General features: G+C 44.6%; 1 protein-coding gene across 7 annotated transcripts in view; it reads right to left on the minus strand.

Moving 5' to 3' along the window:
• Nucleotides 1-1710: 1710 nt before the first annotated feature.
• The window catches only part of LOC1277104 (tyrosine-protein kinase Src64B), a 73115-nt gene continuing 59562 nt past the window's right edge, over nucleotides 1711-15263 (minus strand). For all 7 annotated transcript variants that reach the window (XM_061652368.1, XM_061652373.1, XM_061652366.1 and 4 more), the window contains 4 exons: nucleotides 8100-9533; nucleotides 6352-6565; nucleotides 6022-6275; nucleotides 1711-5943 (listed from right to left, as the gene is read on the minus strand). In XM_061652368.1, coding sequence (XP_061508352.1) covers nucleotides 5021-5943; nucleotides 6022-6275; nucleotides 6352-6565; nucleotides 8100-8325 — 1617 coding nt within the window. In that variant the 5' untranslated portion in view covers nucleotides 8326-9533 and the 3' untranslated portion in view covers nucleotides 1711-5020. The remainder of the gene's footprint in view (nucleotides 5944-6021; nucleotides 6276-6351; nucleotides 6566-8099; nucleotides 9534-15263) is intronic.

Here is a 15263-nt window from a genome sequence, read left to right on the forward strand (position 1 = left end):
CGAAGATTGCGCTATAAGGGGACATGCGTTTTTGCAACCTTATTTTGTTTGGTTTTTCCTTTTTTTTAGTGTCTTCCCCTTTTCTTCTTCCTCTTGTTACCTCTTTCTCTGCTTGTGCGGTTTTTGTTTTCTGTTCTGTTCACCAGTTTGTTTTTTTTTGTATAAAATGTCTCCCACTAAGCACTCGTTTTAATTTGTTTCGTTTTAGTAAAAAAATCTTTTTTTCTCATTTTCGTTTTGTTCTTCTATTATTATTATATTATTATTATTATTATTATTATTATTATTATTATTATTTTTAGTATATATGCTACAAGTTTAATGTTTTCCTGCTTCCTTTTCCCCCGTGTTTATTTATTGATTTTGGTATGTTTCGGTAGTTTGCTAACTGTGATGACGTTCCTTCCTTTCGTTTGCTCCTTACGTTTTCATCTTTTCTAAAGGAACTCCCTTACTTCTCGATGAAGGGTTTCGTTATTTTAGTTGGTAGATTGGTTTACTGTGGTTTTACTGTGTGTTTTACGCCTTTCGTTTCTAATTTAATGGGTTTATATGTATAGTGTTGCGAGGGTTTTTTTTTTGTTTAAATGTTCTGTGAGAAAAACGGGCAAAAGGGTTAGCTAAAGAGAACGTGTACGTGTATGTGTGTGTTGTGTTTTTCGCGCTTTGTGTAGGGGGGTGCATTCGATTAAGTTAAAGATTTTCCATTAAATCCCTTGCTTTTAGTATACACAACTTTCCCTGGCCCGTGTAAAAGATAGTTTCCCGTAAAGTGTGCATTAGTAGCTTGGCTGGTTTTGTTGATTGGATTACGTTTCATTATGAAATACCATATTTGCGTTTTAAATTCCCCTCCAGCCTCCAGCATCCTCTCCCTTCCTTGGTCGGAATAGTTTTCTCCTGCTAGTAGTTATTGTGGGGTTCCCGGGGGTGTGCAACAGTTTGCAATTTTTTTTCTGTATTGTTGTATTGTTTTTTGTTGCATTATTTTATAGGCGATTACTGTGTTCTTTAAAAAAAAAAAACGATATAACAAGACGTCACGTATAACCTTTTTTTTTTTTTTTTGGAGGAGGTTTGAACATTTCCTTCCATTTTTCTACTTGTTTGTTTCAATAAAATGCTTTCCACTAAATAAAAAGATCCTCATCCGTTTCTGTTTTTCTGTGACGTTTCTTCTCTGCCGATTTCTGGCGTACACGCAGAAGAAGAAACGGGAAGTATGGCAGCAAAAATGGGTCAAAAATCACGCCTCAAGCAACGATCGTGCACAGGAAAAAGGACCATTACACAATCACACACACACATGCACACACACATCGAGGAGGTACTTGTAAAATGTCCCATCACCGCTTTCCTGCGTCATCATTGCTCTAAGTGGTCGCTGTGCTACTAATGTTCGCTCCTTGCGCTTTACGAGCATCTTCTCGCTAGATCGACCAGTTTAAAAAGGCTTCCAGGTAGGTAGGTGTAAGTGTATAAGAACGATGATGATGATGATGAGGATGATGACCGACAAACGATGTGCGGTTTGTATGATCAGGACGAGCGCAGCGAATGATGATGATGCCGATCTAGGTTAGTGGTGGTGGTTGGCTCTGTGCTCTGTTTGATTTGGCGTTGGTTTTGGGGTGTCTTTTTCGCGTGTTTCCCGGGTTTTCCTTCTTCGTTTCGTGCTCAACACAACACAACATATATACACTTATGCGGTACGAGGAGTTTTAATGTGTTCGTTTAATTCGTTTTTGTTTTTTTTATTACATTTCCTTTTCAGTTTTTTTTCCTTGCTCGCATCTTCCAATTCACTGCCTTCACTTATAATGTTCGCATATATCTAGTTTAATTTAGTGTTTACTTTATGCTTTTACTTACGCGTACCATGTAATGTGTGTGTCTCTCTCTCTCCTCCTGCTAGTTTCGTACATGGATGTGTGTTTGTGTGTTTCTACTCCCTCCCTTCCTAAAGGGGTTTTTCTTTTGTTATCTGTTTCTGGTATCTGAAGGGTAGCAGCAGCTCTTGGTGTGTCTTATCTTATGGTATATATATATATATACGGTGTGTCTGTGGTGTTTCAGCTTTTGTGTATTCCTCTAGTCCTAAGTATTGATAAAATTGGCCAAAACCGCCACACGACGGATGCCATCCTGGGTCTGGGACAGACAGTGTCCTTCTCCCCCTTTCACTAATGGTGATAACACACACACGTCTTTGCGAATTTATGCGTTTATGCTTTGTATGTGTGTGTGTGTGGATGGGATTGTGATCGAAACCTGTCGAAATGCACATGTTCATTATTGTATCCGGTTTTGTGTGGCTGTGGCTTTTGCTGTGTGTATGGAGGAGAAAAAATACCTACACACACATGCACACACTCTGTCTCCCCCTTTAGTAAGATTCGTCTATTTGCGCTTCTAATTCATTTCACACTAAAAAAACAGGCTCACAACAGCGAAACGACGTATCAAAAGGAGAAAGTGAGCCCAGAGATTGACAAAAAAAGACAAGATTAACCGATTGATGTGTAACATTGGAAGGAAGAGTTGGTGAAATAGTAGAGTAGAAACACAATCTATGCACCCTCCAACCCCCCTAATTTTGCTTCCCTCTTCTATGGCAGTTTGAAGACACGTTTGATTCAAAGATAGAGCGCTCTACTGCTAAAACATTTGTGCTCCTCGAGAAAAGAAACGTTTAAGGACGTTATGATCGCATGTAAAACACGCATTGTCATTGGCTTGTGGAGAGGCAACATTACACACACACACGTACACACACGCACATACCGTAGGGACTAGAGATTTGCCTTCGCTTTCCTACAGCTTCGATTTTCACAAGCAACAAAGAAGCAATAGGTATAGCATGCCTGTCGTTGCAGTTGTTTATGACGCACACCATACACACACACACACACACCCCGGGCGTTCTTAAAAACAAACTGGAAATGTCTTTTGTGTTGTGCATCTCTTCATACATGCTCTAATGCCGTCGGTGGCTTTGCTGCCCCGCTAAACAGTTGGAATCAAACTCACTTACTTCTCCTACGCGTCTTTTTGTGTGCGAATTGCTACAACCTGGGGCTTGATTATCCATTAGAACATTTTTAACTTGGCCTGTTTATTAGTTTTGTTCATTTTATGCCTTCGTATGCGTCCCCCGTTTTTGCCCTATTTAGTTTTAGTTACACATAGTATAAGAAGAAGGGGCACAAAAAAAAACAAACAACAGGGCAGCCGCATTTGAAGGGCAACGAAGAGAACATACAGAAGAGAGAGAGAGGAGTTAGAGGGGCAGAGAAGAAGGAGGCAAACCTATCCAATAATAATTACACAAATACCGCACCGCACAACAAACCGAGCACTTTCCCATTGATTCAAGAAAGTCCCGTGTCCCTTCGTCTAACACGCCTTAGCTACACTTCTTGCTTGATTGGTTTGTTTTGACAGTTTCGTTTGTTGTCTTTAAAAATAAGTCTCAAAACCTACGCACGTTTACACATAAGTTTAGAATTAGAAGAATAACATTTGAACTTTGGTTTTTTTTCTTTCTTTCTTTCGTTTTTTTTTCTTTCTTTTCCTTATCGTTTTATCGTTTTCTGATTTTTACCCTAAAGCTCCTTACGCGTTGTCCTTTCTCTCGCTCTCTTTCTCTTTCTCTTGCACGATTGTTCGTCCGAAACGAACGTTCTATAGGTGTGTACTGTCCCGGGAGAGGGAAATTCAGAGGCAGAGATGTAAAAGAGCACAAAAACATGGAAACAAATAGCTGTTACTGTTACTGTATGTGTGTGTATGTGTGTCTGATTGCGTTTAACCATCCAGAAAAAGAGGGAACATCACCCTATAATAGTTTTCCACCTTCTCCTAGTTTACTTCTAACCGCTGCTGGGGGACGACACCTTAATCGCTACTGTGCTCGCACAAGAGGAGCGTTCGTTTTGCGCGCAAGCTACATGTTTTCTCCTCGCTCTCTCTCTGTACGCAGCACATACAAACACACACACACACACATTAGCTGTCATTAGCGTGGGAGACAAAGGTCTCGAATTTCCATTAATCACTAACGATTTCACTGTTTTTTCCCCCTCTTAAGCAATATACGATCATTTTTAAAACTAATAACGTTCAGGAAAAGCCTGTACCCTCACACCACACGTTCTGCTACTGGTTCTTCTTGTGTACGCGCTCGCTACAGCCCTTCGTCGTTGGTGGATACAGTTTTGATCAAAAACAAAAACTGCATTTTCACTTTCCTCCTTACCACACACACACACACAACATGTAAATTTACACTATCGGGTATGAGTGTGTGATTGATTTGGTGTGGCATTTCTGTGTTTTGTGCTCTAACATACTCGCAGTGTGTGTGTGTGTGTTCTTAAATATTTCACATACCTAGTAGTAACGGTTGCTTTACACATTTAAAACAAAACCCCTCCACCCCTCCAGCACAGTGCATAATGTCCTAGGATGCGTGTCCTAGGCACGCACAAGCCGTCTTCACCCGTCCCCCATCCATCGGGGGGAGGGGAGAATCAATTTGTTGGCAACTGGAGCGCTGAACGGATACACGCGTCAAGCTACGGTGTGTGTGTGTGGCGTCGTGTATCCTCTCTACTAAAGCAAAGATTGCAGCATCTAACTAATTAGATGAAATTGTGCGCATCTGTTCTTCCGACGGAAACCTTCTTGTGGCGAGTAGTTCGGAGGCTCTACCTATTATTATACCTCTCCTTATTACTCCTAGAATCGATAGCGGCTAATGATATCGACCGAAGGTAAGGATCTGACAACAACGCACACAACCAACTACCAAGCAATATTTAAACGATCGAAAGAATTGAAGCGTGCGTGCGTGGGACGAAAGAAGAACAGTAGCGCGCAACACGTGGTACGTTGTTTGTGATGTGTTCTTTGTCTGTGCATGCCACACACACACACACACACTCACACACATCTGGTACGATTCTTAAACCCTAATAACCGGGTGGCACACAACTCCCCCCTCCCCCCTTCCCCCTGCTTAATCCTGCACCTCTCGGTACGGCACCTCCGAGGTGATGGTAAAGTTCTGGAAATAGTGGTTGAGAAACTCGAACGTGGGCCGCTTGTCCGGTATCGCGTCCCAGCACTTGAGCATCAGGCTGTAGATGTCGTCCGGCAGGTGGTGGGCGGTCGGCTTCGGCATCCGGTAGCCGCGCTCGATCTGCTCGATCACCTCCCGGCTGTGCATGCCCGGGTACGGCACCTGCCCGTACGTGAACAGCTCCATCAGCAGGATGCCGTACGACCAGACGTCCGACTTGATCGAGAACTTGCCGTACACGATCGCCTCCGGTGCGGTCCACTTGACCGGGAAGCGGGAGCCCTGCTTCGGGCAGTACTCGTCGTCCGCTATCACGCGCGCCAGCCCGAAATCACAGATCTTTGCCACGTTGTTCTCGCCGATCAGCACGTTCCGGGCGGCCAGATCGCGATGGATCAGCTGCTTCAGCTCGAGGTACTCCATGCCGGACGCGACCTGCGCCGCGATGTAGATCAGATCTTCGAACTGCAGGAACTGGCCGTCGCCGGTGCGCAGGAAGTCGAGCAGGCTGCCCTTCGACATGTACTCCTGCACGATGTAGATCGGTTCCTCCTTGGAGCAGACGGCGTACAGTGCCACCAGCCGGCTGTGGCGGAACTTCTTCATGATGGCCGCCTCCTGCAGGAAGGCCTGCGTTGACATGGTGCCCTCGCGCAGCGTTTTCACCGCCACCTCGATGTTGTTTCGCCACTTGCCGTAGTACACCTCGCCGAAGTTGCCGTGGCCGAGCTTGCGAATAAGCTGGATCTCGTTCCGGTTGATTTCCCACTTGTCGCGCAGTTCCGGCCCGAGGTCCCACACCTGTGGCTGGGGCTTGGGACAGGGACTGGACAGCACGTGACACAGGCCGAGGGCATTCTCTGCGAGGGGTAAAAAGAGAAGAAATAAAAGCATTAAAAAACCGTAGCAAAAGTTCGCTCCAGCTGCCGCACACTCACTTGAATATGCCATCACGAGGGCCGGGAGCGACGGGAACGTTTGATTCGTTGCAATGTAGTAGCCTCCATTGTCCAGTGGTTTGATCTTGTAGTGCTTTACGTGGTAGCCGCGGCTTTCCTCCCAGTCTTTCACGGAGAGCGAGAACCCGTTCGGATTGTGCTCGGACGGACGGACGAGGAAGGTGCCGCGTGGGTTCTCGTTCGCCAGCAGCAGCTTGTCGGCCTCTTTCCGTGAGACATTTTCAAAGAACCAGCTGCCAAAGACACGAAAGGGGGAGGAATTTCATTATTTATTTGATGCCAAAATGAGGGATAGTAGGTGATACACACTCTTCACTGTTAACGCTGCGATCCTCGGCAACGAAGTTCCACGGGATGAGCCCTTCCTGGCGCGTTTTCAGATGCACGACGCGCCACCAGTCGGATTCTGTATCGTCCAGCACCTCCATCCGGTCGCCCTTGACGAAGCTGACGTCCGTTTCCTCGCGGGCATTGTAGTTGTACAGTGCGACCACTATCCTTCGTGTGCTATGACCGGGCAGAACTAAAAATAGAAAAAAAATTAAACAAAAATTAATCAAAAGACGACAAAGCAACACCCATACCCGGAAGAGTGTTATGTGTTCCCAAAGATGTTTTCATTTTAAGCAAAACAATAAATAAACTCTTGCTTTGTGCGTACTTCCGTAGTTTTCTAATGAGCCTCCAGCCGGCCTGCGGGATCATAATCGCAAACAATATTGCACACGCTCACGCAGTTTTGCCAGACACATCACATCATGCATCTCCTTCTGCTAGTGTGACCCCCGGGGTATGGGGTATATCAAGAACATAAGAAAGCGATAAGCAGGCAGGCCAAAGCTGGTGCTGATCCGAAACCGTTAGCTACCCGCGATTCGGTCCGTAAACACAAGCGCGCACACTGCCCCTGATGTAATCACCCATCAGCATCATCATCCACAGTAGAGCCGCTGGCTGGCTGCTGGCTTCAATGGCAAGCGTGGAGTCGAGAGCGCAGCCAATAGATAAGGGGCGTCGGCGGCCGTTCGCCGCGACTCGCTGCACAAGCGGTACACAGGGACGGACCGAATCGAACATCGGGATCAGGGCAAGGGAGGAGCGTTAACGCTCTGTAAATTCCACTTCAAAACAGTGGCAAACAACAAAAGATCGGCGTTGGTTGCCGTTTCGTTGTCTTGCGCGGAGCGCGCATGAGAAACATTGGATTTTGAACGTCGATAGCGCCAATTTGCGCCACTGGAAGGAGCAAAGACACAGGAAGCACTCATTAGGCGCTGGAGAGATGATGATAGTGGACGCATTGAACACAAGATTTTGATTGCATTCAATCCAAGCACCTGCAGTGTGTTGAAGAAGCGTCATCAAACTTGAAGTTCCTAGGAACATTGACAAAGGGCCAGACGACTTCGTATATGAAAATCCTGCCCAGATTAACATTTGCTGAAGCACTTCAATGTGGAGATGGGTAATTCTGATTCAGATTCATGACTCTTAGTAAATCTTTGAAATGAATGAACGAATCTGAATCGCCAAATTTGAGATTTATGAATCTCCATAGAATCATGAATAAATAAAGATTCGTGAACTCATGAACTCAAAGAATCTTGAATTTCTAAGTATTCCTATGTCTCTGAAGCTTCAAACATCTCTGAAGTTTACCATGAAATGATTTATAGAGACTAGATATTCATGAAAATATCTATAGAGGTTCTCTTTAGTTTAATAAATCTATAGAGATTCAAGAATCTGAGATTCTGAGGTTATTAAATTTTTTGAATATCTCTAACGATACATGAATTGTCAGATATTCATAAATATTTGGAGATTCAAGAATTTTTGGAGATTCATGAATTGTTGGAAATTCAGTAATCTTCAGATATGAATCTTTGGCAATTCATGAATAATTGGAGATTCAATTCTATATTCTAATAACTAATCGCTGAAGATTTCGGTCAATGAAGCACAACACTACACTTCAAACGGCCCATGAAATCCCAAACCTTATTGGAGCTCCTAATCGTCCCCAACTCAGCCGCCCTCCCCAACAGAGCACTTACGTGGTGTCGTCCGGGGCCGTATGATGTCCACACCACCCTTCGGATGCTTTATGAGCTGGCCCCGGTTCGGGTCGGGCGTGTACCGCGAATCGATCGAGCCGCCATTGTTGTGCTTCGGGCCGCCGGACAGGTTCGAGTTGAAGCTGCTGTCGCCCTTCTTGTAGCCGCCGGGATAGGCAAGCGCTAGTTCCTGGTCCTGTCGCTTGCTGCAACATTTATTGCCCATCGTTGAACGCACAGGAACGGCGGAGGGTAGGAACGGAGTTAGGGAAAAAGGCGAAACGAAGCGAAACGATACTGCGCGATACGGCGCACGTTATCTGGAGTTTTTGCTGAGGTTTTTACTGGTCCACTTCACGGTGAAACTCAGATGGCGCCGCAAGCTTTTCTCATACACGCTCGGTGTGTATCAGCTATCGATGGTTGTTTGTGATGCTGCTCGTGTTGCTGCTGCTGCTGCTGCTTGTTTTCACGTCCGGCTGCCGGTTCGTGAACACGGGTAGTAGCCCGGTACCGGTGCAAACGCGGCCGAAACGCACGGACAGGATGATGCTGGCGAGGGCAACCGCGAGCCGGCCGAAACTGACGATGACAACAACAACAACCGACGTGAACGTGCGATGCTCGTTGAAGGAATCCACATTTGGGGGGAAAGGATAATCAACCGATGCAACGATGGTGAACCAGTGAGCGCAGGTTCTTGGACAAATGAACAAGAGGACGGTTGATGTTTGGTTCCTTATTTTTTGTGTGTATGCGCGGTCGGTCTTCGTTTTTTCGAGTTAATTAATGGATTCTAATTTCTTCTCTTCGTAGCTTGTATCTCCTCTCTCGTCGAACTAATAGCCTCTTCACATGATACACACACCAGCACAGCTATTCCTTTTTTCTCACCGTCAGTCGTGTAGTGGTCGTTGCAGCTGTAGTAGTATTAATCACTGACGGTAACTTTTTTCATTAGCCAACCCAGCGAAAACGCAAAACTTTCAGCGGACAACAACAACAGCAGTCAGAACTCCTCTACACTTTATGCTGCCTTGTGGGTAAAAACACGAGCTGTCCTTTGCTTGTTCGTCGACGGCAGAACTTTCCAAGCCTCTGATTGGAAGGCCACTACACACAGAGTTGTGTCCTCTTCCTTAAACGAACAGAATTCCTTCGGGGAAGTTTGTGCCGCAGCAGCAAGTATGCAAATCGGCGAACGACAAATTGCAACGATTCTGTTTCGGTGCTGTTGCCGGTGGTGCTGTAGTTGGTCGGTTCGCTTTCGCCGTGACCAGTGCAATCATAGTGTTAGCGTGTTAGAGTGTGTATGAGACAGCGGGAGTTTGTGTTTTTGGGGTAGAAGTTCTCTTTTAAGGTTGGTCGCTTCACTTCACAGGATGCCGGTTGTGGATGCATGTAGAACCATACGTGGAGATGTTCAGAGATGATCTATTTTGGAGAAAAAAAAAGAAGAAGAAGAAAAGAGAAATATTAGTATATAACGTATCAGACTTTCTTAGGTTCTACAAATAAAATTGAAGGTTATTTCAAAGATTTCTCCCGGTAACATCTTTCTTCACACAAATCCCTTTCTTGATAGCCGTTTATTGAGATTACATGCCTTGCCATCATCGGAAAACGATTCACAATTCAGATGTTCCTTGATTGCAGGAGGGGTTTTTATGAATAAAACACACACACACACGGACGAATCAACACCCAACATACGAACACACCGCACTATATACCCAAAGCACATTTTAAAAATGTAATGCCGTCTGGTGCCAAAACGCCCCCTTTAAAAATGAACGTCACGTCTGCGATGTGCTGCCGCGGCGGCGGCTCCGCCACACAGTAGCGCAGCAAATCGGGAAGAGGCAGCTAAAAAGCATGAGCAACATTTGCGCGATCGGTCGAGAGGAAGGGAAGAGATGTGAAGGCCTCGGCTACCACCACGTCGGCTACGTCGCGGATAACATTTTGTGCCCCGAAGCCGGGAGCGAAGATATCACACCGCGAAATAGCGTGGTAATTCTTGCACGCCACCACCGTCATCGTACCAGCGCACAACCGCAAAACACCACCAGCAGCAGTAGTTGAAGAACATTACAGCAGTTTTGGGACGGAGGCAGTGGGTAATGTGTGGCACATATATTAAAGAATCACACAACAACAAGCCCCGTGGAACTGGTCTCGCGGACCGGAATGGTTTCGCACCCAGAAGCTAAATAAAACGACGACGAAGACGACCGTGTTTCCTTCGCTTTGGGGACCATGGTTGCCACACGGTTGAGGAATTAAAAGATGCCCCCAACCAAATGGGTCTTAAAACTGTGGCTTGGAAAGGTGTGATGGTTTTTCTGGTGATAAAAAGATCTGGTAGTTTACATTTCTAGCATTTTAAAAACAGATTTATCATCATCTCGAAGGGAACTGAAGGACAGTGATATGATTTTTGCATGTAATTTCAAATGCATACGTTAACCTTCAACAAAAAAGGGTCCTTCTAAATTAGCTCCAGGCAAGTCGCAAACTCTACACACCTAGAAAAGGGACACACGCACACACACGAGAAAGGAACATTAAAAACGGAAAACATATAGCGCCGCCGTATGCGAGAGTCCGTTTACCTCCGGCCGCGTGTGCAAGCCAGATGGGATTTTGAATGGTTTCAAACAACCGAGAGAAGGGTTTCCCCCAACAGCAGCAGCAGCAGTTGATGCACATATGCACTTCGTGTGTCATTTGATCCGTCGTTGTACCGCCAGCCATCGTCATATGCGTGCTGGATACGATTTGAAATCTGTACGAAACAAACACACAGACGAAAGCAACTCTGTCGGGCCACTGCACTGAGGAACGTGTACTGGGCGCAGGAGGATGATGGCGCCCGTTTGAGCCCGTGCATTACCTATACTGCAGTGCGGTGCAGTGGCGTAGGGTGCTGCGTAGAGACGGGGAGTAAGTGCTACAAACATATGCATTTTAATTATTGATAAATCCAGGAAAGAGTGTTTCCCATACCACGTGCGCTGACACCCTTCTCCACAACGAATCACGGACGCCAATTCCCTCCAGGTTTTATAACTCCTGGCTTAGCAGTACCGGCCGTCACTCACCGTATGTCTCTATGTAGAGGAATTGTGACATTAATTTTTAAATGTACCCGCAGTCATACAGACCTACGGAAACCGTAAACGGCAACTGCGGTAAATAAGATAGAAAACAGCGTAATTTTCATTTGCTCAACCTAATCATAACCTTTAGCTATTTAAGATTGCCCTCCCCTGTTAACGCTCTGATCTCTCTCCCCCCAAGGTAGGATCCTTCAACAAGATCTTAATGACCTCATGGACCTCTAGCGGATGACGACGGGGAGCCCAATTACGGAACTCCTTGGAGGAGACGTTGACGCAAGTCGTCGGTGAAGCTCTTCTGACTTTCCTACTGGAAAGAAATTCACTAACAACCAATCCAAATACAAAAATGTATCAGATGGATCCAACGGCAAGTCGCCCATCACTCAGGATTTATGAATCGACACGCTACATTACGCGTCATAATTGAATGAGAGCAAAAATTTGAAGTGCTGCAGTTAAATTTCATCCCCCCCATCTACGAGCAAAACTTGTCCCCAGCAAGGTCCCCCAATAGGTAAGTAGTCGCGTTGACAGACGGTGGTTGACGTTTCGTTACTTCCGCTCGGGGGTGCACTAACACACACACACACACACACACACACACACAATCTCACCTCCATACGCATATTTAACATTGGAGCAGTAAAACTTAATTATTAAATTACACTTTCACGCATTTAAGCATTTGCGCAACCGGCAACAATTCTTGTCGCTACACCAGGAGCAATGTTAAAATTGGCACAACGTCAAAGCATAAGCAATGCCACTTAAATTTCCTCCACACCTCATTGGCCCCCTGTGTTTGGCGATTTTGGAAGTAAACTTATTCGATTTTTTGCTTTCTTCTTCCTTTCGTTCTTATTGTGAGTTGTACCAGAATCGGGAGATGTATATGCAAGGAGAAGGAGAAGAAATGAGATAAATGACTTTAAATCGCTGGCGATACTAATAGACCTCATCAACGTCTATTAACGAGTCCAGTTTGGAGTTGGAAAAAAAGAATGTAATGAGCGAAATAAGTTTTGGGTAATAAAAGTTTGGAGTAGTGACCTAGTTCCTGTCCAAATTAAGCTGCTTCCCTATCGAGAGAGGAGTCTGGTATGATGGTAAAAGCATACGTAATTTTGAAGAAGATCATTTTCGACTCTGGTTCTATGTATTCCACTAGATTTATGTGTTATATGAAGTCTTCTAGTAGTCAAGCTTGGCTAGAACATACCGCCGATATTAATTAAGATATCTCTAGTAATATAGCAGCTTCTAAGAGGAGGAATGCAATGTCAGCCCCAACACAGACGCGCTGCTTAATGTACAGTTATTTAAACGCACCGAATGAGTCGAGGATTTTAATCTTCTGACTAGACTTCGCAGGGTTCTATAGCCGGCAAGGGAACTAAGCCGTTTTACGTTCGCGTTCGAATGCCAACAAGATGACCAAGGTCTTTCGCAACACGATACTCCTTCGCGATGAAATGCAAAAATAATCTGCTGAATCTACTTGATGATGTACGGATAGATGAATGCCACAGCCATAAAATACGCATCAATCAAGTCCGGGCAACTACGGGACAAGAGAGTGTGTGTACACGCATTTGGATGAAAATGCACTCTCATCAGAGAATGCCGAAAATCTGCTCCAAACGATATTTCAACGTCAGAAACGTTGCGCCCGATGCCGTAGTAATCCTGGGTACAACAAAATTTGGAAGTCTAATATCCTTGGGCGATGAAATGAGAAACAGCTTTACCATGCTGAAAGCTTTCTACTTCAAAGCTGACAGTACACCCACACAGGACGAAATTGACTAATTGGGCAAATGGAAACGATTGAAGACGCCCGGAGTGTGTTAGAACCGACGAACATCACCTAAAAGCCTGTTTGTGTTGACTCCAATAGGTTCTTACGTCCTTGTGTTGTGCTTGATGGTACAAGGGCTGTATTATTCTAGGCAACGGTAATAAACAAACAAATTCCATCAAAGTCCTTCGGCTCCCGCTTTCCAGGGCAACAGGTCGTTCAATGACGTGCAAATGACACCACACCGCGCCGTACCAATAAATGTCACCCCATTCGACACGACGCCACCGGAATCAACAAACAGCGCGGGGTGGAAAATTGAAAAAAAAGGAGATGACGACCGGGAAAAGTGAAAATGGCAAGGTGATTATAAATATTTTTCCTCATTAAGTTCCATAACCGGTGCGCTTATTGATACTAATACACATACACACAGAGCAAAGGATAATATCCTTTTTTCCCTTAGTACAAACAGGAAGAGATTGCGTCACGTCAACCATACCCACTCACCAACCTACCACTAATTATCGGTCATGTCAATAAACGTCGCCAGCGTAAAGAAATGAAACGAACAGGCAAGCGGAAAAGTTCCTGGCAGTTGGCACAAACGCTGACGCAATGTCGCGCAACAGATGGAGGAAATTGCACACCGGACGTAATCATCCTTCCCTGCGCCACGCGAGTGTTTCATACCGGGGCTCGAGAACCGTTGCTGCCAGGAGGTTGATGTTGTTGAGCACGAGAATTTACAGGATATCGAACAGGACAAGATAACAGCGTGACACACGCACATAGTGCTGCCGGGGCGTTTTGCAGAAGGACTTTGGTCTGTTGTTGCAGGAGCGGGAAAAATCGGATGAATGATTGAATATTTTAAGCGGATTATATAGATTGATCGAACGAAGGAAGTTGTGCCGGCGAAACAGATTATCCCGTCGTCCCGTCTAACAGAAGCAAGGGAAGGTTTACGTGATTTGAGCTATCTTTTTGTTGCATATCAACCTAGAAAGTGCCCATCGGGATGGAAATAGTACTTAAAAGAACGACTAGCTACGTAAATGATAACAGGTCATTATTTAGAAAAATGCCAAATGAACAAGAAAACAAAGCATTCTCAAGCATAGTATAAGGATGGATTCATATTGCCAGTTAGCGTTGGTTCTTGAGAACCACTTAATAGTACATTTGGTAACATTCAGGATAGCAACAACCTAGAACGTGGACAGAATCTCGACTGAATCGTTTATAAAACAACATTTAGTCACATAGAAATCTTTAAGGATTGAGGCTTTGGGATCGAATTTTACTGACGGAATTTGCACTTCTCCGTATTTCTCTCCAGCAATCTTTAGTGTTAGAACTTATAATAATTGAAAAAGATAGTGGAAAACAATTATCAGTATTAGAAAATATTGTTCCAAAGGTTTGTTTTCGTGAATTTAGTATTCATCAAGGTTCGATATGAGCCATCAAGTAATGCTGTTATGATCATAACGGTACTAACGCTCGTAACGTCACATACATAAACACATGCTGAAGTACTTTAAACTACATACAACCCCTTATGACGTCATGAGAAGGATACCGGACATTTCAAGCGTTGTTTTATTTCGAAGCCACTTTATTGTTTGAAAGTTTTGAAAGCAGCTCCAAAAGAAAGGCTATTATACTGAGAGCCATTATTCATATATTATTCTTTGTTTAGGTTAAAGATGCCATCATTATACACATTTCTCACCCATCGCATACCGGCCTCACCGTTTATCAATTTCGATTGTACATTTTGGAATGCCATTAAAACATTTTCTAAATGAGACATTCGAGCTGCGAAGAAGAAAAAAAAAATGGCGCGTAATTGCTGCCACAGAACAAGAAATCCTCCGGTCGGAAATTTATGACAGATGGTAAGAAAAATGATCATCTGCTGCGAATCTCGGTGCTATACACGTCTGGAATATCTGATTTTTTTTTGGTAGGATTTTGAGGGGACTGGAAGGTTCGTTTGCTACTCATTGCCATTTTTAATGGCCCTTTCGCCAGACGCTAAGGGTAATTTGTCAAAACGTGTCTTACACTCTTCTCCACCAACACTCATCCACACCTTGCAGGAAGAATATATATATATATATATATATATATATATATATATATCGATATCACATTCAGTATCGACTCCCTTACCTGAGCACATACTGGCAGAGGTAGCTAAAGAGACAGAGAGAGAGAAGTAATCGTTGTCGC

The sequence above is a fragment of the Anopheles gambiae genome, chromosome 2, assembly GCF_943734735.2.
Source record: "Anopheles gambiae chromosome 2, idAnoGambNW_F1_1, whole genome shotgun sequence".
In the NCBI taxonomy this organism is placed as follows: Eukaryota; Metazoa; Arthropoda; class Insecta; order Diptera; family Culicidae; genus Anopheles; species Anopheles gambiae.